Genomic DNA, 26,623 nt, shown 5'->3' on the forward strand with positions numbered 1-26,623 from the left:
CATGTTGGGTTTCCATGTTTTATGGGGACATTTTGTCCCCATATCGTAGGGTTTACCCTTCCCATGCGCATGCACACACACTCATGCACACACACACACACACACACACACTCACTCACACTCACTCACAAACACACACACACACACACTCTCACGCAAACACACTTACACACACACACACACACACACACACACACACACACACACACACAGGCTTTGGTTGACTATCCCCGTGGGGACAGTCCATAGGCGTAATGTTTTTATACTGTACAAACTGTATATTCTATCCCCTATCCCTAACCCTATCCCTAAATCTAAAGATCATAGAACACTTTTTGCATTTTTAGATTTGTAAAAAATATTGTTCTGTACAATTTATTAGCTTTTTTGCCCCTGGGGACCTCAATTTTGGTCCCGACGGTGACACGAGTCCCCATGTGTTGGTGTGTATTCAGGTTTAGGTCCCCACCGGGATATACAAACATGAACACACACACACACACACACACACATGTCTGGTTTACTATCTCCGTGGGGACAGTCCATAGGCGTAATGTTTTTTATACTGTGCAAACTGTATATCATATTCCCTACCCTTAACCCACCCCCTAAACCTAACAATCACACACAAATGTCTGCTCTTTTAGATTTTCACAAAAGTTAATTCTATATGATTTATGAGCTCGTTTCCTCATGGGGACAAAAAAATGTCCCCACAAGGACAAGGATTTTGGATATTGCCATCTTTGTGGGGACATTTTGTCCCCATACCGTAGCGTTTACCCTTCCCACACACACACACAAACTGACAGAAAAAGAAGCCTTTCACAGGGGCATCAATGTGTGATTGACAGCTGTCAATCAAACCAAGAGACAGCTTCTGAACTCCTTGTCTTCTGCAGATTACAGTGGAACAGATCTAATCTCCTCAATCGCCAGGATCTGACACATTAAATATCAGAACACTGATTTATAGAGAGAATGTGTGTCATGGGTGGGGCTTCACAACACAAACCCCATGAGCAACACGACATGAAACAGAGAGAGAGCAGTGAAGACGCTGTTCTGAACATACACACAAGTGACCCAAACTGGTCACAAACACCCATTTACATACACATTTAATGATGATGCATTGTTGCCCGTGGCAACGACCCTGATATTATTCATAGCCTTGTCGCCACGCCAGTGGAACTGTCAATCACACAACAGACTGGACGACACTGGAATACTGATGCACACACAGAGACATGGAATGAGTCTGATAAAATAAACAAACAAACGTGCACAACTAAAGTTCAAGATTTACTAGTCATGAGTCGCCTGAAACACTAACAGACTAATCCCTGTTTACTTCAAATTTAAACAGACACGTTTATAAGGACAGACATTTAGAGAGAGAGAGAGAGAGAGAGAGAGACCCTGATACACACACCACACAGACCCCATGGTGACCCTGACACACACCTCTGGAGACCTTGATTCACTCGTTGATTTCTGCTAAACAAGAAACAACAACAACAATTCCACAATCAATCAGCACCAAACACTTTTTTCAACCGTATCCATGGCAACCGAACTGGATTTTACACTCTGAGGCCGATGGCACTCGATGGATCTGTTAATCAAGGTGCTTAACACAATGTAATAGTGGGGTTACAAGCTTTGTTCCCATCTGAAACGTAACCACAGACTCACTTTGATGGGTTTTCCATCGGGCGTCAACACTTCCTCTGACAGCTCCATCATCTTAAGAGCCATGAGCGCGATTGGCTTAGCATGGCTGTCAATCTTCTTGTGAAGCCCACCTGCCACGCAATACGCATCACCTATAGTTTCAATCTGTAGAGAAGACAGAAGAAAGATCTCGAAGTCATCTGAAACAACACACACAGCCTCTCTATCGCCATCTCTGTTTGAAACATAAAATTGCATGTTACTTTACATGCTTTATGTGTTAAATTATAATGATGTCAAACTGATGATTCCTGTGAAGTCATAGTCAACAGTTAAACTCATAAATCTTTATTATAAGCTTACCGTTTTGAAGTTCTGATCACTGATGTTTTATGTACTTGCTCAGTGACGATTTTTTTTATTTTTAACGCAAAAAAGTCTGGATTGCAGCTATTTGTAAAGTACTGGATGTGAGTTTCTGTAATTTTACAACTGGTACCATTTTGATCACTTTTTACCTTTTTACCTTCTTCTTATATTTGTTTAAATTTAATATGTGTCGTAATTTAATGTATTAAACTGTATTGTTTCCAGACAGAAGGATTTGCATTACTCTATTTTTATTGTGAATTTGGGGTGGAAATGTGCTTAAGTGTCATGAAAAAAGACCTAAAACTACTATTTTTTCGCTTTGTAAAGTTTTCTTATGATAGCTTTTTGATAGATTTATTTTAGTACAACATATTCTACAATGTTGTACCAAGATGTTACTCCCTTCATGTACATTTTTTCCCTCCCAGTGTGTACCTCATAGGGATGCGCGGTGTACAGGTGCTACGGTAGCATCGCGATGCAAAGCTTCAAAATACCCAATGTTTTACTTTTCCAAACATTGTTGTATAAATGAAATATATCGCACAATTGAATCAATTGTCACGTGAAAAATGTTCTAGTGTACTTTATTAGCTATTTACTACAGAAAAAAAATATTTGTGATATCGTGAAAAACCTAGTACCTTATAGACATCCAGTATACCGCACTGGTAGTCGAAGCGTGTGTAGAGTTCGTTCAGCATGCTGATGACCTGCATGGGCGTGCACTGCGCACACACGGCCGTGAAGCCCACGATGTCAGAGAACAACATGGTGACGTCATCAAACTTTTTAGCCTGAACAGGAAGTCCCTGCCACAGTCTCTGAGCCACGTCACCGGGGAAGATAGAGTACAGCAGGTCCACCGTTCTCCTCTTCTCCTCCTCCAAAGCCTGATGGGTCTTCTCCAGCGTGGCCTTCAGCTTGTCCATGCGCTTCTTCAGTCCGTCCTGAGCTTTGGCCTGTTCACCGACCTACAGCCCAAGAGAGATCATCTGTTAACTGAGAATTTCCCATAATACGTTTCTGGATGCCAGGGCAGAACGAAGATCAGTGATGTCGCCGGACACACCCACCAGGATGACATCACGTGTGGCGTCGTGCATGGGGATGTCAGAAAGATGCAGGCCCCGCCCCATGAGCTCCTCCAGCCTATCAACTCGTGGGGAGCCCAGGAACATGATGGAGTTGGATTCGGGTAGGTGAAGCATCTGACCTTTGAGCTCCATCACCTGAGACACACACACAGAAGTAGAGTGTGTTCAAATGAAAAAGCAAATATGCAGAACGCATTACAAATGCAATTCATTTGTGGAGAATTAATTATAATGCAATTGTTTTCCTGCATGAACGCTCTCGTGTTTACACAGTAAATATTGTCAGAGAAAACAACGAGGAAAGCACAGCGGATTCCAGCGCTCTGTGTTTAAAAGACTGAGAGAGAGACAGAGACAAAAAAGGAAGACAGAGAGATGGGTAAGAGAGAGGGATTGAGAGAAAGAGGGACGGGAGAGAGACTGGGTTCTTTTATTAGGATTTGGTTGCTATGGAGTTCTTAAAGGTCTGGTTGAACGCGCAGTTTCTGCCAATCTCATATAACCAGTCTCGCAACCAATCTTGATGCAGCGCAGCCAACCTTGATGGTAAGTGGTTTTTCGCTCGTCGGTTGATGCGTGGGGGAGCTATTTATTTAGCCTTGCCAGGTGTGAAGGAATAGAAAACTTAAGAGCCACAAGGGTGTGTCTGTGTGCGTGTGTGTGTAGATGTATTATGCAGAGGTGGGAAGTTCTGCTTCAATAATGCAGTAAGCTGCACGACTGCGTGTGTGTGTGACTATACAGTTCTATATTCCATCTCATCACTGGGAAACTTTCTTGTTTCTATGGCGATAACAGGGCTGTGAATCTGACCCGCTGTACGTCATGCATCATCCGGTGTACACAAACAGACACATGTACACGTCTACGAAACAGCCTGTATCACGTTTTAAGCATTTAATTTTACATACACTCATACATACTGTACATCTATTCATGGTCTCCATGGCAACCGTGTAAAAGTGATTTTCAATCTGCTTTACACACACACACACCACTGAGCGAATGTACATGGTAAATGAAGCATGGTTTTACTGGAGAAAAAGTGTAGTAACCATGTTTTTGGTCAGTATGGATTACTATTTGTATTACCATAGTTTTACTACAAATACCAGGGTTAAACTATGCTTACTGTAGCAAAATCATTGTTCATTTGTGATTATCACGGTTTAACCAGAGCCGTTGAAAAACAGAGTTACGACACTTGCATTGACCTCCATAGTAAGAATGGAATGTGGGAGTAACTCGTGTCATGGAGCGTCCGATAGTTCCAAACAATGCACTGAAGCCCATTCATTTCAGTCTCCCAAACACATTTACAGTTGGTTAAATAACAATGTTTATACATTTTAACGAGTTGGCGGACATATCTTATATTTATAGATCTTCATATTACTCCTCAGACAAAATCCTGCTATAAATGTTGTCAAAGTAGTATTCAGCAGGGGCGGACATACCATTAGGCAAAGGTAGGCAATCGCCTGGGGCCCTGAGCTACCAGGGGCCCCCAAAAGGAAGGGGTGGACTTAACCAATAAGCCATGTCAGCAGCCACATAGAGCCCCAAGTAATCATCAAAATAGTCGGGATATCCCTGTTAACGTTTTACGTTATTACATCTGTACGAAGGCACTCCCCCCATTATAGATTAGAGTGGACCATTCCGTTAGCACCGTATATGCGCGAGACGAGTTCGACACCAGCTAGAGAAAGTTAACGCAGCGGCGGAATTAGTAGAACTGCCCACAGCAAGAGTGTCATTGTGTGGTACATTAGCTGCAAAACGAAGTAAAAGTCGCAGGGAAATAAAACAACAAAGAATGTAGCTACACCAGCGAAGAGGAAAAAAGACGATTTACAAAAGATTGTTGCCAAAGTCTCTGTTTTTTCCCCCACACAAACTCCACCGCTGCTCCTACAGCAGCAGCGCCTCTCTCTCCCGCCAGACGCAGCACTCTCCCGGCCACGAGCAATGATAATGTGCCGGTGAGTATTTCTCCATGAACACAGACAACACAGTTATAATGACTGACGACCAAAACATCTGTCAAACAAAGAGCGCTGTGCGCTTGGTAGGAGAGAGCGGCCAGTTCAAAGGTAGAAAGGTTGTTTGACTCCGCTGCGCAGACCGATGGGCACATAAAGACATAATATAATAACGTCAGTACAGTGCTAACGATTCATACTGTACGCACTAGTACAGATATTTGGTCACATTTAAATGCATGAAAGGTCGTTAACCACAAAAAACACGGAGAGAGGTGCATAGTATATAGTAATCCCAGATCAGGGTTTTTCCTGCATAAAGAAATTGGAGGCGTTATTAAACGCTATAAACACTGCGTGCATTATTAAACAGATTGTCATTTGTAACTGCAGTTACGAAACAATGGAGGCGCTGTTTCGTTACCAGCAGTGAGACGCTGAAGAGTTCAGTAAAAGAGCTATATTAGGAGCTGTATTAGCTGTGTTTCACGGCTGTTCAGGAGTTTTACGTTCAATTTACATTTTCTTGAATTTCTTGAAAAGATTTCCTAAATTAACTTGCTGTACATCATTCTAATGTTTTTAGCTGTGAAGTTGGCTCGTTGAATCAGCGTTATTCTGTACACAGCGAGTTCGCCAATATGAACACACATTGCGATCAGAACGACTCGCAAACAAATGACTCCTTTGAACCAATTCATTTACACAGAATGTAAGAGATCAGTGAATCGTTCAAAGCTCAGTGAACTACAAGAGAACGTATGGTGTGAATGAGCTTTGCTCATTTAGTTAGACTGGTTACTTATGGGCGAAAAAGTCTTATAAAAAGGCTTATATTAAAATTTTCAACTTTTCTTTTTGATTGAATAAATTTTATGCTTTATATAACTTATTAGTTTTCATTTCATCAAATTTTTTAGAACTTTAATATAAGTGTTTTGTTAAGACACTTATCCCATGTTTTTCATTTGGGAATTCATTATTATATATTTTTTAATTAGTCAGTATCTAAATGTTGTTTATTAAGCTTAGTTTTCCCCTGTCACTTTGACTGGGGGTGAAAAGTTGTGTGCTTTGAGGAGGAAGAAAAATAAGGGTTGCAGTAAAGTAAAATGGTGCATAGTTAGGGCCCCCATACATGGATTTGCCTAGGGCCCCCAAATCACTAAATACGCCCCTGGTATTCAGTGTACACAATGTGCTAATATATTTAGCAAAATGTATGCAAATATTGTTGCTGCTGTCTGTCCCGCTAAAATCCATTCAAATAGGTAGACAGCACGTATTTGTTTGGAACTATTAAGCGCTCCATGAACCACGTGACCACAAGGCGGCAAGATTGACTGTCGTAACTCTGTTTTTCAACGGCTCTGTGTTTAACAATTTTTTATTTGAACGTAGTTAATTTTAATAAGGAATGGATCTCTACACACACACTTATAGACACAAACACACGTGTATTTCAATATCAGACGATTCAGAATTGACCATCACGGACATGCTTTTGAAAATCTCTCTTTCTCTACAGCAGGTGGAGCAAGCAGCTGTCCTCTGGTACACAAACAATATAAAATATAATAGTGTTAAAAGATCTGACCCACATTATCACAAGGGTTAAATAATAAACCGTCAGCATTGTATTCTTGATCAAAACACATCATCTCAAGAGCCTCGGGTCCTGACACAAAGCTGAAAACTGACAATGATCATTTGACCCCGAGTAACTATTTTTAGTCATCTACTGTTACTTTGTATTCTTCCATTTTTAAGACAAAATTCTTTGTAAATAGCTACTCTATAGTCCTGTATCGCTAAATTAAGACTTTTAAGAACAATTCAATGTTGTTGAGGAAATCTGCTGAGTGAAAATAAGACCAACAAAAAACAACCTACAAAAAGATTCACTGAACCAACATGATTGAGATGAATCAAAACCTTCACAAAAATTCACAAAATTCTCTTCCAGTGACCACCCTCAGCCTGCTAATATCCACAAGCACACTCTCTCTCTCACTCTCTCACTCTATCTCTCTCCTTCCCCCCCTCTCTCTTTCTTCTTCAGGCTGTTGACAACTGACTTTAATTTCATTATCATTTTGTTTAATTTCCCCTTTCAGCAGAAGCGCCTTGATTCTGGGCTTTCAACTGTAGCGGCGTTTTGCATGAGAAGACATCAAAAGAACAACAAACAGCTTTCTGTGACAGGCTCGCAAACATTTACACACATCAGATCTGACGGCACCAACCCTCAAAACAGCTCAGAGAACGAGCGCTCAAGAGGAGAGATTCAAAAAGACATCTGCACTCCACAGCACAACAAGGTGCTAATCAGAGAGAGAGAGAGAGAGAGACGGGTATCTGCACAGACATCACAGCGTCCTGTCGCGTGTCAAAGGTTTGAATGACGTCAGTCTCACAGGTGTCTCCTGGTATTGAGGGTCAAGGGCAATGTGAGCCCAAATCACTTCAGTACACCATCTGAACATCTGAGTCTAATTCTGTATAGTTTATAGGACAGAGAGGGCGCAAACTAGGACAGATTTGTCTCAATCTACATCTTCTGGATGGCAAACATTGATGATGTTACTCTGTGCACTGAACTCTTGGTATCAAGAAATGGGTCATGTGACCTCCTGTTGCCATGCATTGTGTTGCAGATGTTTTTTCACAAAGTTACACTTTGCTCAACTTTGTCGCCTCAAGTCACAAACTATAGTTTTGTCGCACTGCGTCACACACACTTAAAGCACACACAATGTTGGGCTATTAATTCCCGTTTATTGGTCCGTAAGACGCACGCACACGCACGCACGCACGCACACACACACACACACACACACAGAGATAATGACACACAGATGTACACAAACACAGGTACACACACTGCACAGACACATCCAAATAAACACACAGAAACACAAACTGAAAACAAAAAAAGATCTTTGTCACAAAGTTTCTTTGAACACAATCTGTATTGTGCCCCTGAGCGAGGCACTGATGTCTCCAGCGGGTCAGACTGTTCTGAGATCAGCACACGCTGAAGAAAACACAAGCACCTGCTAAATGACGTGGAACAAGAGAAAATCTTACATTCCCTGCTGTGAATCTCACAGGAACTCTGTGCTGGTGAACACAAGATTCCTCTGAGCAAACACAGACTTACTGATGTAACATCTCAAATTTATCAGTGTTTATCATCACATGACACTGGTAACACATCGCCGCTCCCAAACACACACAGACACACTAACACAAACCTTCATTTTCCAAACACTAATTTCATGTTTTAATATTTAATCATGGCAGGTGTGTCGTTCCATTTCATTCTAAATGTGATGCACGTGTGTGTGTGTTTTTCGTCCTGAAGGTCATTTGGACTGCATTTTTGTCCAAATCATTTCATTGCGTTCAGCACCAGGTTTGAGACAGATTTTTCACTCACCTTCTCCCTGCTGTCAAGAGCCGACCCGTCCGGTTGCGTCCGAATGGTAAACGGTGTGGACAGCCGCAGCAGAATGTTCTGGAAGGTGCAGGGGATTCTGGGGGTCACCAGCTCAAAGCTGTTGATGAAGGTGAGAGTTCGGTGCGGGTCGCTCTTGGTCTGTTTTCTGAGACCCTCCCCGACCTGCAGAACCTCCATGTTGGCTCCCAGCACCAGGTGGAACGGAAAGGCCCGGCAAAATGTGCTCAGACCGATCCGCAAATCCAGCGGCGAGCGGGACAGCTGTCGGCACGTGGCGGCGGGGTGTGAGGATGAAGAGGGTTGAGTCCGGACCTCTCGGATGAGGAACGACAAACAGGCGGGAGATGAAGAAGAGGGCGGAGATGGAGACGAGGAGGGGGAGGAGTCCACCGAGAGCTCTCCATCCTCCTCACTGAGCGCGTGCAGCCAGGTGGGAGGAGCTTCCTCCACCGAAACGTCCGTTTGGTAGATGCGTCGTGCGGCGGCTCGGATCAACCCCGGCATGGCCACGCCCACTGTGGGGTCGGGATTGAAGCAGTGGAGGAGAAGAGTTCGCCTTCCACCTGTCTCTTCGTTCGTCTCTTCGTTCTCCTGAGGAGCATCTTTGCATAGGAAAGAGGGAGCCTCATATGAAGCTCTCCGGCCGCAGGAGGTTCTGATGTGCTCCAGGAGAGCGTCGAAACCGTTGAAGAAATCCTGCAGGCTCCCGCCGAGAGCTCGCAGAACCCTCTCATTCTCCTCCAGGCACAGACCAAAGAATTCCTCTCCGAAACGGCCTCGTACGGCTGCAAAGTCCACACCTGGTTGAAAAAACGACCCAAATTTTCATTTCTGTAGCTCAGTTAGCACAGGATTTGCATTAGTAGTGTTAGTAGGTCATGGGTTCCATCCATCCACAGAAAAGACACACATACTGATAACATGTTTACATTGTAATGCCGTATAATTCTCTTTGGTTAAAAGCATCTGCCAAATGCATGAATGTAAATGTATTTTTTAACATTGTCTGAAGAAAAACATACAAATGTGCAATGTCTGAGGGTTTCTTTCCATAAATAACACAAATAATCAATTTGCATAATATGAGATTAATTCAAAGAGACAGTTCTCTCATCTTTTTTTCACCCTCATCTCATTCAAAATCACTTTCTTTCTTGTGTGCACAACACAAAAGTAGATATTTTGAAATTGGTAATCAAACAACATTACATCCCATTGACATGAACACAATTTCTCAAAATATCTTTTTGTGTGTTGCACATTAAAAAAATATATATAAGTACATGTATGTTTAAAACAGCATGAAGTGGAAAAAATGACGGCAGAATTTCGATTTTTGGGTGAACTATCCCTTTAAAGTTAACTTATAAAAAAGTGCTCTGTTTAAGTTAGAAAACCTGAAGTGACTAGTTTTCCAAAACATAAAACATGAGATAGGGTAAACATATATCACTTTTTCATATTGTTGCTTTTATTCAAATTTAACACAGGATTATAAAACAGCAGCAATAAAAATGAATGATGATAGACACATAATCAAAAAAATAATAATTTTTACTACAATATAGTATTTACTATAGTAAAATTCCTCGATGTTATGTCCTTGACAGCCTTTCTTAATCCTATAGTATACTCAACTCAGTGTTGGGTGTAACTAGTTACTAAGTAATTAGTAATAGTAATTTAATTACTTATCCCTTGAAAAAGTAAAGTAAGGGATTACTCTTGTTTTTCTGTAATTTAATTACAGTTACTTCTGATGTAATTGAAATACTGTGTAATATATTTAATAGTGGAAATGACATCAAAATGATGTCTAACTTTAAAATGTATGCTTTAATGTATCCTCTTTGGTCAGTTAATAAGAATAATTTCTTATAACTTCTCAAAGATGCCCATGTTATTTATTATTTATTTGAATGAATTAAATAAGCCGTTTCATGTCTATCCTTGAATCAATTCTAATCAAAGTTGATGTAGGATATAGAAAGTAATTAGTAATAAGTAATTAAATACTTTTTGGAGAGAGTAATTTGTACAGTAATCTAATTACACTATTGAATATGTAATTAGTAACTAGTAATTCATTACTTTTTCTGAGTAACTTACCCAACACTGAATATACTACAGTATTTACTACACTTTATCAATTTACTAGAGTTAAGACTACAGAATACTATAGTACAGTAATACACTACAGTGTAGTACAATTTCTTACATTTTAATATAGTAAATATTTTTATGTGGGAATACAGTTCGGTAGTTTAACTGAAGGCTGTTAACGTTTGCCATAATGCAACGTGAATATAAAATGTGCATCACAGCTCTGGGTTCATTGTTTTTTTCTAATGACTTCAAACACGTTCAATCATTCGCTCTTGAAATGATCCGTTTTATACATTTTATAAATTTGATACAAAATTATACATTTTGGCCAGGACACTCCTGCAAAAGAGATTTGTAATCTCAGAGAGTTTCTTCTAGTTAAATAAAGGTTATAATAATATACCACATATTTAACAGCAATAAAATACACTGCTTTATACAGTTTCTATTTCTAACCTCGTTTGCATATTCAGCTTGCATTTCTTTTACAACATGCCTTTACACAAAGACGTAAAGTTGTTGTGACCCCAGAATAAACAGCAGAGAGCTGCAGCATCAGTACCGCTGTGACGCGATGATGCTCTGCTACATGAAAGCGAGATGCGTGCAGTAGGTTTATCTGGGCACTGCTCAGTTCAGATGCCTCATTGCGGTTTATTTATAAACGTGTTCTGGTTAAGGGTGGCAGAGTTTGTATCTTAGCAACAGCTCGAGAACGGAGACTGCAGAAATTGGGAGGCGGTTTTTAGGAAAGTGTACTGAGACACATGTGTGTGTTGAGGTCACTGATTTGCTATCGATGTCTATAGATGTGTGTGTACACTAACATCTCTTTTGCGAGAGGAATCAAGATCAAAGATTTTGCACGTTGTTTTACATACCTAAAATAGTTGCTGTGTACTTCAATATTCCTGAGATGTCAGTCTGCGTGTCACAGCGTGAGTTTTCATACAAACACTTCTGCTCATCTGACAAGCTCCTCACAAACTCCTGCCCACTGCGAGAGAGAGACAGAGAGATGAACTACAATTGACCAACATCATAGACGACATATTCAAGAGGAAAATGAGAGGAAGTTCATCTCGCAGACAACACGAAGCAGCATTAAGCGCTCATGATGTGATCACAGCAAAACAGGTCATTCAATCCATTAATCCATCTGGATTTCTGAATGGTTTAAATGTGAGTTTAAAGTGGATTGTGGAGGATTTACTGTATTTTCTAATATTGTCATAACTTTCATTATTTCACATTAACCAGCATTAAATCATCTCTTAACTATTGTCAGGATTTAAGTAAACGGCAGTAAATGGACAGCCAGTGAAGACATCAGCAGTGAACGTTGTTATCATGTCCGGAAAATTACGTTTTGATGAAAGATTATGAAGATCACCCTTATTTGTCTTTGGAATAACATGAGCTGATAAATCATTCACAACAAGACAAGAAAAGCACATTAAGGAGATGAACATGGTCCATTTTGATTTACCGTTGATGTTAATGGAGATATTCTGTTATATTTAATTTCAGATTCAGAGATGTTTCTATTAGTCAGTGTTTCACTAGAGTATCAATTTAGTGTCAGATATTTCTCCTAAAAATTTTTAGGAGAAATAAAAAGAAAAACAAGTAAAAGTGTAATTGTTGAAACACATGAAGAGTATGGAGGCGTAAAATGAACGCAGAGGTCAAATAATCTGGATTTGGGTAAATTTGATGAGAAATGTTTGAGTTCATATTAAGATCTTCAATAATATTGACTTTTGATTCCAGACTTGACAAATCGGAGCTCAGTTTGACACATTGTTGACATCTCTTCTGAAATTCTAATGACAGAGACATCTGTGAGATTTCTGACTCTTTTTCTCAAGAGAAAGATCTGAGACAAAAATGAGATTTAAGCAAAACTTTCCATTTGCTCTTCATTTAATCTTGTTGATTTCTAAGAGAAATAATTACGATATAATAGAGAGCCCATCTGAGATTTGTCTTTCCTTCATGGTTGTTTCAACCCGTAGTTGGGTAAAATATGGACAAACCCAACCGTTGGTTTAAATTAACTTAAAAAAAATGTCATCTTTGACCCAACCATGATTTGAAAAAAATCCAGCATTTTATGAGATTACTGGAGTTTTATTCTCATGAGAAACAGGAGACATTTATGCGTTTCTTACCTGAATTTGTTTAGTGTCTGACTGTGTGTGTGTGGATGTACCTGATTTCTCTCTGTCTGTAATACTCGGCCGTTCTCTGCAGGGCCAACTGAATCGTCTGGCTCTAAAAATAAAACAGAGCATTGCGGTAACCGGTTGCAATAAACCCAAATCCAATCCAAAAGCGACAGTAGCAAAGCAGGATTTCACAGGCAAACAGGACCGTCCCAAAAGCTGTTAGAAAATCCCATTACTGCCTTAAACACACTGACTATCAATTGAAATGATTGTATGTGGTCAACAAGCTCTCAAAGATGCCCAGAGAGCATTTAACCTGTTCATTTTCATCGAGCATCGTTCACGAGATACTCAAACATCAGAGCTGGTATAGACTGCTCACTCCAGCAACTTCTGAAACCTGTCAGCATCACTTGAGTCATCTTAGGTTTGTGTGTCTGATTCGTCCCTCTTTAAAGGGATTTACAGTGCTGATCGACCTGAAACAGAATATACCCTTAAGCCTTATCCAATCATCTGTCTTTATCGTGCTGCCACGGCAACAACATTCCAATCATAATCCTCTTCATTTCAGCAAAGCTCTTAATAGCTCAAATCCTGATTTACCTGGTCAAATCTGCTTTAGAGATCTTTCACCGCTTGCTCTCGCGCTCGTTCTCTAAAGCTGCTTCATACTAACACCTGGACATGAGGTTTACATTTGGGAACTCTGAAAATGATTGTGTGTGTGTAAGAGAGTGAGTTAGAGATTCAAACTGAAAAATCGTGTGTCTGAATTCCCCTGGAATTGATGCCTGAACCCCAGTCCTCTCTGTTTTGGATCTATGCCATTGGAGCAGTTGGTTTGCTATGAACCACATTTTCAAGTGCCTCTCTAGTACAGCACACACGCACGCACGCACGCACACACACGCACGCACGCACACACACACACGCACACACACACACGCACACACACACAGGATGAATCCACTCAAGTGAACCTCAGGGAAGGCAAATTCTGATGCAGAACTGACTGCAGAGTGCAGACATGCATGCACATAGCCCATCGTCCTCTCTCTATTGCGCCTCTGCATGTGTGCCTGAGAGAGAGGTTATCTTGCCTACACATACACAAACAGACACACACACCCTGAATGTTGTTCTGCACTGTTATGCATCACACATACAGACACAATGAATATCTAACACGCGCACACGCGCGCGCACACGCACAACGCACACGCACACACAGAAGGGCCTGAACAACCCATCCATTCAGATTGCGCAAATAACAGAAGCACATCGGCATGTAAGGGAAGGTAATGAAAGGTAAGGTTCGGTACCGTGGGTGAGGTGAGGCGTCTTAAACTCTCCCCGAGCGAGTCCAGATTGACGCGTTTGCGCCGCGCGACCCTCCTGCTGACGGCCGCGTCCTCGAACGGACACGAGAGCGTGTCCACAGGACTCCTGCCGTTCCAGAAGACGCGCGAGAACGGGCACTCTCCGTCCTCACCCGGGCTCTCCAAATAATCCGAGCCCATGGAACTGAAGGATTCGGAGGAGATCTTCCGCGAGGACATGCTGCTGATGCGAGCGCAATCATCAGACGCGCGGATGACACAGAACCATGGCGGAACCGGGACTCGCGCGTCAGCCGTGCGGTCTCGCTTCCCGGGAATGGATGCAGCAGGACCTCGGATTTGCCAAGTGCGCGTTTTATTTTTGGAACGCAAAACACAGATTTTGTCTGCGTGGGTGTGGGGCGGGATGAAGCGCGGCGTTTAAATTACCGAATTCCGTTCTCACCGCCGACCCGACCGCTCCGTAGACCGATAAAGAGCCCCGGAGACCTCATGATCTCCGCCGATGCTGTTCGTCCGTCTGTCCGTGCGGGTCTCTGCGGGTTCGACGCGAGGAGAGTCATGGAGACGCGCGCCCAGATGCGCGTAAAACTGAGAAATATTCCAATATCCAGAGCGCGCGGAACTAAGAGAACCAATCAGTTGCCACTGAGCAAAAGCCTGCACACCCCTCCCCGAGAGAGAGAGAGAGAGAGAGAGAGAGAGAGAGAGAGAGAGAGAGAGAGAGAGAGAGAGAGAGAGAGAGAGAGATGTATAAAATTTTAAATGCATGCAAAGCTATGTCGGTCATTCTTTATACATTACAGCATTTTCATTATACTGTATTGTTTTCAATTGTGTTTGATAATGATATGTTACTCACGTGGAGCCGAATATAGTTTCCTGTCTACATTTAGAAAGAGAGCGAGAGAGACATGTATGCAAAGCAATGTCACACTTTTTGACATTATGTTAACAGGGATCGCAGGTATTCGGCATTCATATGGATGGGAAATGTTGTCTGTGTTTACATGCACTGAATTCATAATCTGGTCATGTTAATAATGTAATCAAATTGTTATTTAAGACAATATTTTAATTGAATCTTTAATTCTGAGAGTATGTGTTCTTGGCATTTGTGAGAAGTGATTTGTTTTTAAAATCGTAAGTCTCGTTGCTTTACATCTCTGTGCTCGTTGAGGGCTTAAATGATAATTCATGACTTTATTTAATAATTACTCAACAGCAGATTAATAAACAACCAGAGAGAGAGAAACGGAACACCACCAAAGCAGTGTGCATGTCTGTACTGACACGGTTTAACAAAAGTGTTCGACCAGCTGTGGAGCATCTCTTATTCTGACAACTGTTATAAAAAAATTGTTTGTAGTAACACTGAAAACATGAATCAAATAGTGTATACTTACAGTATGTGAGATTACAGTAGAGTCTATTGCTGTAGTGCTGGAGGCTCCTGATCCTCTATCATTCAGTTTGGTTTGGTAAAATACAATACAGCTACACAACAAACATTAAATATTGTTTATACAACATGCATCATATAATAAAAAACACATAGAATATTTATAACACTGTACAAAAATACACAATATCATACTCACAATGTGGCAGCTTAGGCCTATTATAAATTCAGCTAAAGACAACGGTGTGCTTTTACAACAAATGATAAAAATACAATGTTTCATTTTAGAAACTAGGTGAATTTTACAATGACCTGGATATCTCACATTTTTCACAAATAATGGTTTGTGTCGAGATCGAGAGAGAGAGAGAGAGAGAGTGAAGGTTGAACTTTGTGTGTGTGTGTTGCCTTCTGGATAATTCTCTTTTCTTTTTTTGTCCTTCACTCTTTTCCCATCATGCCTCTTTCCACTCTGGAGTCTGACCCACTTTCTCTTTTTTTGCTTGTTAGTATTCATATATTACACAGTATGTGTGTGTAAGCAGCCACAGTCACAAGCTTCATTCAGCATCACGTTCTGGATATAAATCATCTAAAAATGGAATGACATAAAAAAGAAAACAGCCAATTGCAGTATTACCGACCCAAAATAGCATGCACACACCGCAGTATTCTGAAACATGCATTCATACAATATTTATGGTAACAAGCATTAATCTGCACAACTTGTTCCCGTGTGTCCAGGTAAAACAAAACTCACGTCACAGCTGTGATTACACGCTCATGTCTAAAACTACCTGCAATGACAGCAAACGCTTCCATCATAAATCAGATCGTAAAACACACACTGACAGTGAGTCTGTGCAGTGTTGCGTGACAAATGGTCTAATATGTAATCATCTGTGTTAATGTCTGTCACACCACACAACGGAACATCAATACACTCACATTACAGCAGTTCAGGTCACACCACCCCAACCTCCACGATCACCTGTGACCCCTGAGCGTCCCCTTATAATGCTTTACACCATCATAAAACCCACACACACGTCTGCTATCACAATCCTGACCGTGTCCTTGTGTTACTGCAGTTAAACACACCAGCTGCTGCCATTTAAACAGATCACAGGTCAAGCTGTACTTGCAAACGGCAAGATACGGTCTGCATACAGAGATTCTCAACCTGAAAACATGACAAAGAAAAATCTCTAAACACAGTTCATGCACCAAAGCATCGTTTAGGTATCATGATATATAATTACAGCAATTAAAATGGCTTTCAGACGAGAGGTATTACAAAACTAAATATTCTGGATATTAAACCGATACCCTGATAGTAAGATGACAACACATCTCTTTTAATGAGACACATGATTTGAGAATTATTCATGCATACTGTGATGTGCTGAATCTTAATAATGTGATTCCAAATTTGTTTTACACCACACATCATTTTAAAGTGTAATTTTATCTTCTGAAGAAGCCAGAAAAACAGAAAATAAATTTGTGTAGCATGACAATGTAATGTGACCAGCATCATGTTCTTGAACTTGGGACGTACATTTAGAAAAATATTATTACTTATGGATAAAATTCTCGATCAAATATCATGGTATCAATTAATCGATCAATCAATTAATCATTACTATAACAAAACGCACATTAAAGTCCGAGTGAAATTAATTTTTTTTTATTATATTAAAAAAAAAAAAAAATTCATGTGACCTCATAATCTTCAGTTAAAATCTGAAAATGAACTTCCGCCCTCTAGTTACTATTCATCTTAAATGACACGTTAGACGGCTTGGGCGGAGCATCCATTAACTCCTCCCCTTCAACTGTCAGTCTACTGCCAGTTGCATTTCAAAATGTAATGGCTGTTTTATACATCAAATCGCAGTGAAAAAAATCAAGTCACAGCCACTATTTTTTCTCATTCGAAATTCTGTTTCATTCGGAAATGCGTCAGAATACGAAAGTAAAAGCAAATCGCAACTTCCGGTTCACGGGGACTTTAAAACCTGCACTGTATCAAGTCAACGTAGCAGAAATGTCTGTAACGGTACCTGATGCACATTACAGTTTAACAGTTTAAGGTCATTTGACTGAAATGTAAAAAATAAAGTTTGATCACAAGGCAAATGTCTGATGGTTTAAAATCAGTTAGTAAGATGATTTTATAAGCACTTTTGCAGTCTTTTCCGCCATCTACTCACGTTATTACTGAATGCATTTGTGTTTGAGTTGATCAATCGAAAATTAATACGTTTAATTTATTAAATTATAATAAACAATTAATCGATCATTGAATGGTTAACATCCTTATCTTGTACAATAAAACCTTCATACAACTTAATTTAGCCAAATTCACAATAGTAGATTCAGATGAGTGTGTAAAGGAATAGCTTTGAAATGGTTTAAATCTTATTTATCCGACCGTTTTCAATTTGTAGCAATAAACAATGAGGTGTCATGCAAATCGCAAGTCCAGTACGGTGTACCACAGGGCTCAGTCTTAGGGCCTCTGCTCTTCGCATTATACATGCTACCTCTAGGAGACATAATAAAGTGATACGGAGTTAGCTTTCACTGTTATGCTGATGATACTCAACTTTACATTTCCTCGAAGCCTCATGAAACAGCAGTTCCATCGAATAATGGAATGCATAGGCGATATAAAAAACTGGATGAGTAACAACTTTTTATTAATGAACTCGGACAAAACAGAAGTGTTACTTATTGGACCGAAAACTGCTATAAGTAACAACCAAGAATACTGTTTAACTATTGACGGATGTTCCATAAAACCCTCGTCGTCAGCAAAGAATCTTGGCAATCTATTAAATAGTAATCTATCATTTGAGAGCCACGTCGCCAACACCTGTAAAATTGCGTTTTTCCATTTTAAGAATATATCTAAACTACGTCATATGCTGTCAATGTCAGAGGCAGAGAAGTTAATTCATGCATTCATGACATCAAGACTAGATTACTGTAATGCACTGTTAGGTGGTTGCCCTGCAGGCTTATTACAAAAACTCCAACTGGTCCAAAACGCGGCAGCTGGAGTTCTCTCGAGTTCTGTCAATCTTGCACTGGTTACCTATAAAGCATCGCGTTAACTTTAAAATCTTGCTTATTACCTATAAAGCCCTACATGGTTTAGCTCCTCAATACTTGAATGAACTCCTTTTGTATTACAGTCCTTCACGTGCATTACGCTCTCAGGCGTCCTGTCAGTTGGTAATACCTAGAATTTCAAAATCAAGTGCAGGTGGTAGATCCTTTTCCTATCTAGCGCCTAAACTTTGGAATAGTCTTCCCTGCACTGTCCGGGAGGCAGACACACTCTGTCAGTTTAAATCTAGACTAAAGACGCATCTTTTTAATCTTGCATACACTACACTTCCATAATATAAATCCTCTGAGGGTTTAGGCTGCATTAGTTAATCAACCGGAACCAAAAACACAACTGATGTACTTGTTGCATCAAAGAGTGCAGAACAGTACTCTACTCTCAGCCAGTCTTGTCTCATTGTTCCAAGGTTACCACACCGAGCAGGATGCAGTTCATGGCCAGACCTGATGGTAGAGCGGAGAATCGGAAGCGGCGACCTGACAAGAGCTGAGATGATAGAGCTGGATAAAGAAGGACGCGGTCACCTAACACGTCTTCACCACAAAATTTCAAATGCTATTAGATTATGAATGATAATCTTAAACTATAATTTACCTCATTAGTAAGTTTACTTATTTTATTTAGCCTTGTTGTGCAAGCTCTCTGGAGCTTGTGCAGAGGCAGCAGCTTTTGCCAGAGGGGAACTGGAATCCCCTGGTTGGGCCTGGGTTCTCCTGAGGTTTTTTTTCTCGATTAGAGTTTTGGGTTCCTCGCCACCGTTTGCGTACTGTTTTTTGCACTATTTGCCTTGCCGGGGGGCTGCTTTAGAATTTTAAAGTTTTACTTAATTAATATTGCATATAGGAATTTATAGTCTGTTATATTTGACCTGTGCTTCTCTCTCCTTTATCTTAAATGTGTGCTCTCACTGAGTGTGTGTGTGCGTGTGTCTATGTCTATGTGTGTTAGTACGTGTGCATATTGTGTGTGTGGAGTGTTTTGTATGTGGGTATGTCTGTCTTCTGTGTTTTCAACTTTTTCTTGTTTTTGCAGGTACAACTTTAATTGTTTTGCTTATAGTCAATATGTCTTATGTACAACTGCTTTGTAACAATGAAAATTGTAAAAAGCGCTATATAAATAAAGTTGAGTTGAGTGTGTGAAATGATCAAAATCAGATTTTAAATCTAGAGAACAAGAAGAACTTTTTTTAGAGAACTTTTTGTCATTTTTTTCTGATTTTAATGCTCTTGAAAACACTGATTTACAACATCACTGTGGACAAAAGCAGGGAAGCACTTTACACAAATCTATCAGAGAAAACTGTAGACAAGAGTAATAAAAATGAATGTGTTTGGAGGGACATCATCACCTGTCCATAAAAAGCCTTTTGTCACATCTTATAAAAACTCAAGACTTCAACAGCTCGACACTTCTAGTTTGTCTCAAGCAGGTAAACACTCGTACCTGCAATAAACAGCTAGCTAGTTTAACTTTGTACATTTCTATGTTTGTCCAGATGCTTCTCATACAGAAACAAGTGTCTGCATAACCTAACAGCGTATTTAATCAGAGCTCAGAACGCATCAGCGTGCTCGTCTCTGATTGGCTAGCTGTCGGTCTTAGTACAGTCGAAGGGTTTCCACCACTGAGCGAACGCAAGGACCTTCTTCCGCTGGTCGTCAAAATTCTCACGTATCTGTTTCCGCCATCGTCTGGGTTCAAGGTCGAGCATTCCACCCAAGATTTCCTGAAGGAAACAGATACAATCCCAGTCATTTTGGTCAAGACAGGAGGACATTGAAAAGATCGTCAACTCTTTACTGTGTTTATACTACATATATCAAAGACTCACTTTGCCAAAATAGTGTGGAAACTTCTGCTCGTTCTCGATGACGTGAGCAAAGCCGCCCTGCAAACCAAAGTCCACGGAGAAGTACGGCAGCCCTCGTGGAACCTGCAGAAACATGGGGAACTCTCACAATACAGCGAATTCTGACAGAGAGAAATCAGACAAAAACCAATAGAAAGACTCACGGCTCGTCTGATGTCTTTAGATGAGAGATCCACAACTTTCTTATTCATGGCCCACTCCTCATCTGACTCCATGATGGCTTTCTGAAAGCGCACAGAACACAGATGAGCGTGTGTTGAAACTCATGTTGATATTGTGAAAGTTTGATCGTAGATCTGTGTGTGTTACCTTAAAGTAAATAGGTGCCATGTCTCCGAGCTCTTTGGGCAGCGGCACACACTCGTACACCATGTGAAAATGTCTCTTCAGGTTCATGTGAGTCTCGAAAAACACACAGTCCAAATCCTGAGCCTCAAACATCTGGACTAGAGCTAGACGGAACGTCTGCGAGAGTTTCAGACAGGATTATTATACAACAATCATATGCAGAAAAATGACTGGGTGTTTTACAGATTATACATGCATGCCATATGTGTGTACCTGTATTTCATTCCATACGTCCTCATCCAGGCCTGTGGCCGCTGTGTGATGTTGGACAGGGACGATCAGACAGTGACCTTCAGTCAGCGACACACCGTTTGGCAGACACAAGTACACCTGCCAGAGAAAACACACACATCAGAGATGAGAGCAACGGTCAGCTCGTGTATTGAAGAGGACAGATTGCACAGCCCGTCTGCTGTCATCCAAAACACACAGGGACAAACCGAGCACGCCCAAAAATCCTCTTAACTCGAGATGAGCGGAGAGATTAGTCTTTTTTCCCCATTCAAAAGAGCAATTAGAAATGTTAGCAGTGTATGAAATGGATAAATAGCAAAATAGCTAAAAATTCAACTAAATTTAACATGACCACTAAACATATACAATTATTAATATTAAATATAACAATAAGTTTGTACAAAATATTAATAAATTAGAAAACAACACTTTTAATAACTCTGCAGCACTGCATATTTTATGACTTGAAAATAGAAATTTTATACAAACATATTCATAAAAATAGTTCAATCTAACTCTTTTAAATAGTGTTTTACTCTAATAATCATTAAACACTTATTGCAGAAATAAAGCTGAAAGTTGAACTTTTGCCTCTCTATTGTCATCACTGTTTGAAAACGGCAGGTTACTTTTCATACTTATCTTTGCATGAGTTGGAGTCAAATGACATTAAAGCCAAATTGACCATTTTACAAGTTATAATAACAATTTACATTATCATAAGCTTACCTCTCTTTCCAGGGTAAAGTAACACAGTTTTGAACACTGATCTTTAACGCACTTGCTCAATAACTTGTGTTTTAACCAGTTTATTTTGAATCAACAAATTGGTGGATTGCAGCTTTAAAGTATGGAGGCATTATCTTTGGTCTATATGAATTCATGGCAAGACTTCCTTCTATGCGTTTAAAGGGACAGTTCACCCAAAAATGAAAATTCTGTTACAATTTACTCACCCTCAGGTTGTTCCAAATCTGTATACATTACTTTGTTCTGATGAACACAAATGAAGATATTTGAAAGAAGGTCAGTAACCAAACAGATCTCATCCCCCATTTACTGCCATAGTAGGGAAAATAAATACTATAGGAGTAAATGGGAGATGAGAGCTGTTTGGTTGCTGACATTCTTCCAAATATCTTCCTTTGTGTCAAGCATAACAAAGAAATTGGAACAGAAAGGTTTGGAACACCTTGAGGGTGAGTAAATGAAGACTGTCCCTTTAACACCTGACTTCAGTGGAATGTAAAAATGATTGTCGATAGATAAGAAATCAAATATAATGCCTTGGTTCCAACTGCAACAATGAGATGTTTGGGCAGTTCGGGGCTGTCGAAACAGTGCGGGCACTTCTCCATGCGTCCGGCTAAGCGTCGTGTCTCCTGCACGGCTTTATTCCTCTGTCTCTCCTCGTCTCGACCCGAGCCCTCCTTCTGGGCCGCACTCGACACAAACATGTCATCCAGCATGTAGTTATCACCGTCCGTCCTTCCCATCATCTGTGACGAGCACATCACGAAAACAAACACAGATTTTTGGAGTGTTTTTGTTTTTTATAGATAAACACATAAATCTTTCACGTTATCAGTAAAAGCACACTTCATCCTGAACGTCTGTTCCTTGGCACGAATGTATCGTGATTTAAAGCCTGAGAGGTTAAGTGCAGGTCAGAAAAGAGGAATGAGAAACGTTTTACGAGTCATATAACTCGCGGCCAAAATCCAAATTCACATACTTCAAAAGCTGGATAAGTAAGTAATGTACTCAAGCCAGTAAAGTACGTCTAGAACTGACAAATGCTCGTGTCATAAAATTGCTAATCTCTTCCTCTGGTAACATTACTCCAAAAAGTATGCAGTGGAAATAAACAGTACATCATCTGGGTACCTCAGACGTACTTTTTCTAATACCCTGAGAACCGAATGGGTGGCAGGGGTCAAATGATTCTACTTGTGAGATCACAGGGGTCCAGGCCTGGCTGCCTTGCGATTGGTTGGTGGGGGTAAGGTGATCTGAGAGGGGTCAGGTGCAGTTTTAATGCCGATTACTGCTGGTCATTATCTGAATCCAGAAAACAGTAGCAGATGGGACCAGGCCGCAGGATTATGCGAACAGAAAGTGCGCGTTTGCGCGTGTCATCATTTCTTCAGAAACACACATACAAACAGCGAGAGACATTTAGCCACGTGAGAGCGGTTCGACCACGGACAAAGCAGCTATGTATCCGTAGCAACAGGCGATCTGTGTGGGAGGTGCATCTCCTCACGCTGGCATGTTTGATTGACAGATGGAGAGAAGCTGAGTGAGCGAGCGAGAAACAGAGACAGTAAGAGTACTTGAGAGTTTGACCTAAATCACAACGTGCTCTAAATTCTAGATTTATTTTCGACATGGCTGGTTACAGAATCCAGTAGAAAACCAAACTGGACAGATCGGCACGCGTATTATGACGGCTGTACGTGACATTTAACACATATTATAAAAACGGATAGCATTCTGGTCCTGGATGCTGATTGGCCAATACAGAGCACTTGTAATATACAAATACGCAATATAGTCATCTCAATACAGCACTTAGATCTGATACACACACGTGAATAAACACACACAAAGTCTTGTCTGCAGTTGGTGAAATTGGTCAAATAAATAAATCACATTTTTAACTGCTAGGCCATGGAAACCTGGCAGAGAGACAAAGTGAGTGAGAAAGAAAGAGCAGCGCGAGCGAGAAAAAACCCAAAACGTGTAAATGTTTGTCACTTTTATTTCTCATCTCTATGGCAACAGTGACGTCTGAGTTTAGATTTTAGTAGCCCTGCTCTGTTTTAACTAGAGAAACACCAAAGAAAAACCATCACAGTAGCCAGAGATGAAGAGCGAGAGAGAAAAAGAAAGAGAGAGTTTGAGAGATTGATGACACAAATGCTGCAGTCTCACGACGACCATCTGTTGCTCCCCGTCTGTCTCACAATGAAAGAAAAAAGTGAAAAAAATATAACCCTACAGGCTGTTTATGTGTCTCTGTGGTTCAGGGAGCGGGCTTCTTCTGACATTTAAGGAACCCACATTCTTATACACATCTGTAAGTTCCAGTACACTTAATCGCAATAAAAACAGTCGTGGTGTAGTTTTCCTTGACCAGTTTCACAACAGGCCGTTCTTGCAACTTTACCTTAAAAGACATCCATATGTAAATGACGTCTGAGTAGCAGCATAACCGCTGTCAATCATCAAGGTATGGTGTGTGATGTGGTGTGTACGGGGACCAGCGCTCACCTTCGCAGCCATCCTCGAGTACAGAGCGTTCTGATCTTCAGCAGTGCTCATCTTCTCCCGTCTGACCATCTCACGCAGATCCACACCGTCATCATCTTCAAAATAACGCACACGCTCGCCGTCCTGATGCGTTTCGATCTAAACACACAAACACGACTGCTAAGACAATTCAGCTGTAGAGTTTGTGACGCTACAAACTCCTCATTACTTAAAATAAAAATATAGAGGATGGTACACAGAGACACTTCATTGAGGTTATTTAAAGGGCCAGGCACTTAAATAATTCGACGGTTTCAGCGGCGACAACATAAAAAACATTATGTGGCCCAAACTTCCAGTAGACCTCCACAAAAAAAAAAAACTGTTAAGTAGTTTTAATTTAATTTAATACAATAAATAAACAAAAAAAAAACAAAAAAATAGTAAAATAAATTAATATTAATGAGATATAAAATAAATTGTTATATTATAACGAAACAGACAGGAAGTTAATTTCGGGCCAGGCACATGTTTCTGATGAAAGCGTCTATAAAAAGTACTACAATCTGAATTAATATCTAAAAATCACAAAGTGCTTCAATCAAACAAAACATCTATGAATGTTCGTGTGTGAGTCTCACAGCTTTTTTCTTTCTTCGTCCTCCCCTCGGCTCCTGATGTTGCGTGGGGGCGTTGACCGGCCACGCTCGTCCTGATTGGTCGGTTCTGAACAGCACCACTTCTTTTTCTGCATCTGGCTGCGAAGACACCTGAAAACAGGAAGTCAACATTTATATTAATCAACTATAACGTGTGACAAACATATTGTAGTGTATTTTCAATGGTTGATGTTTTGTTGCTAGATGGTTCCTTTTATAGTTTACGGAAAAATCATTTATTCACCCTCATGTCATTCCAAACCTGTATGAGTTTCTTTCTTCTGCAGAACACAAAAGAAGATATTTTGAAGAATGTTGATAACCAAACAACACTGAACCCCACTGACTTCCACTGTATGAACACCAAACCATTTCTCAAAGTATCTTCTTTTGTGTTCCACAGAGAAAGAGTCATGTGATGAGGGTGTATAGAAGTGTAGGCTAGAAAAAATAAGCTCTTGTTTGTTTTGTTTTATTTGTTACCTGTTCCGTCCGCTCTTTCCTTTGAGCTCTGCTCTCCTTCGCTCGGCGGGCAGCGTCCATCTGAGCCTTTAGTTTTTCAACCAGGGCCTGAAATTACACACCCAAAAACAGTCCATAAGATGTCCTCGGACTATATGGGCACGTGTGTGTCGTGCTGGTGGCATGTCTCATTGACCTCACCGTGTTACCCACGATTTCTGCCTTGACCAGTTTGGCTCCAAGTTTATTCATCTCTTCTTCAGTCAAAATCACCTCTTCCTCCTCTTCCTCACTCTCTGAACTGAAAAAATAAACACACCCAGTCAAGCTTTCAAGTCAAGTGTTTCTTTGCTATTTTTATACACCAGTGATTTGTACACAGTATCGTGTGTTTATTCTGACCTGCTCTCTGCTGCTGTTGTTGTTTTACTCTCCTCCAGCAGGGCGGCGCTGTTGTCTTTGTGTTTCTGTGATGCCGCTTTCTCCTGCACAGCGCTGCTCTTCCTCCAGGCAGCCACAACACCACTACCTTCATCATCAACAGGTTTCCTGAATCCTGCACTCTGATTGGACGTTGAGCTTGTCGCTCCTCCCATCTTTAACCCCGCCCCTACGCTCATGTCCTCATCATTGTCTGAGGGTTTGAGGAACTTGCTCCTGAGGCTGGAGAGTGAGGCAGAGGACCCCGAGTGAGAGATGCGTTTTATGGAATGGGGTTCTCGATCGCCCCGCTTCCCGTCATCTCTCTCTCTCTTTTGCTCTCTGTCATGTCTGCTGCGTTCTCTGTCTCTCTCAGTTTGTGGAGATCTCTCTCTCCATCTCTCCTCCCGGTCACCTCTCCTCCATCTCTCTCTCCCATCGTCTCTATTGTCTCTTCTCCATCTCTCTCGGCCCTCGTGTCGGTCTATCGTCTCTTCTCGTCTCTCTCCGTAAGCCGCTTCTTCAGCTTCATCCAGTCTCTTCTGAAACTCTTCTATTGACTACAGGGATAATCAACACACACACACACACACACACACACACACACACACACACAC

General features: G+C 40.8%; 2 protein-coding genes across 3 annotated transcripts in view; both read right to left on the bottom strand.

The window, feature by feature from the left end:
* gucy1a2 (guanylate cyclase 1, soluble, alpha 2) overlaps positions 1-14,907 on the bottom strand; it is a 20,195-nt gene extending 5,288 nt beyond the window's left edge. Inside the window, exons 1-7 of the mRNA XM_057350633.1 lie at positions 14,197-14,907; positions 12,916-12,977; positions 11,582-11,697; positions 8,574-9,394; positions 3,126-3,281; positions 2,694-3,023; positions 1,699-1,842 (exon numbers count right to left, since the gene is read on the bottom strand). Coding sequence (XP_057206616.1) covers positions 1,699-1,842; positions 2,694-3,023; positions 3,126-3,281; positions 8,574-9,394; positions 11,582-11,697; positions 12,916-12,977; positions 14,197-14,433 — 1,866 coding nt within the window. The 5' untranslated portion in view covers positions 14,434-14,907. The remainder of the gene's footprint in view (positions 1-1,698; positions 1,843-2,693; positions 3,024-3,125; positions 3,282-8,573; positions 9,395-11,581; positions 11,698-12,915; positions 12,978-14,196) is intronic.
* Positions 14,908-19,944: 5,037 nt separating this feature from the next.
* cwf19l2 (CWF19 like cell cycle control factor 2) overlaps positions 19,945-26,623 on the bottom strand; it is an 11,894-nt gene continuing 5,215 nt past the window's right edge. The window contains exons 8-18 of one of the 2 annotated variants that reach the window (XM_057350632.1): positions 25,989-26,566; positions 25,788-25,887; positions 25,608-25,694; positions 25,107-25,235; positions 24,487-24,624; positions 22,497-22,709; positions 21,190-21,306; positions 20,938-21,093; positions 20,772-20,852; positions 20,590-20,691; positions 19,945-20,484 (exon numbers count right to left, since the gene is read on the bottom strand). In XM_057350632.1, coding sequence (XP_057206615.1) covers positions 20,344-20,484; positions 20,590-20,691; positions 20,772-20,852; positions 20,938-21,093; positions 21,190-21,306; positions 22,497-22,709; positions 24,487-24,624; positions 25,107-25,235; positions 25,608-25,694; positions 25,788-25,887; positions 25,989-26,566 — 1,842 coding nt within the window. In that variant the 3' untranslated portion in view covers positions 19,945-20,343. The remainder of the gene's footprint in view (positions 20,485-20,589; positions 20,692-20,771; positions 20,853-20,937; positions 21,094-21,189; positions 21,307-22,496; positions 22,710-24,486; positions 24,625-25,106; positions 25,236-25,607; positions 25,695-25,787; positions 25,888-25,988; positions 26,567-26,623) is intronic. The other variant, XM_057350631.1, reaches the window with a different exon arrangement.

The sequence above is a fragment of the Triplophysa rosa genome, linkage group LG14 (genome assembly GCF_024868665.1).
Source record: "Triplophysa rosa linkage group LG14, Trosa_1v2, whole genome shotgun sequence".
NCBI classification, from domain to species: domain Eukaryota; kingdom Metazoa; phylum Chordata; class Actinopteri; order Cypriniformes; family Nemacheilidae; genus Triplophysa; species Triplophysa rosa.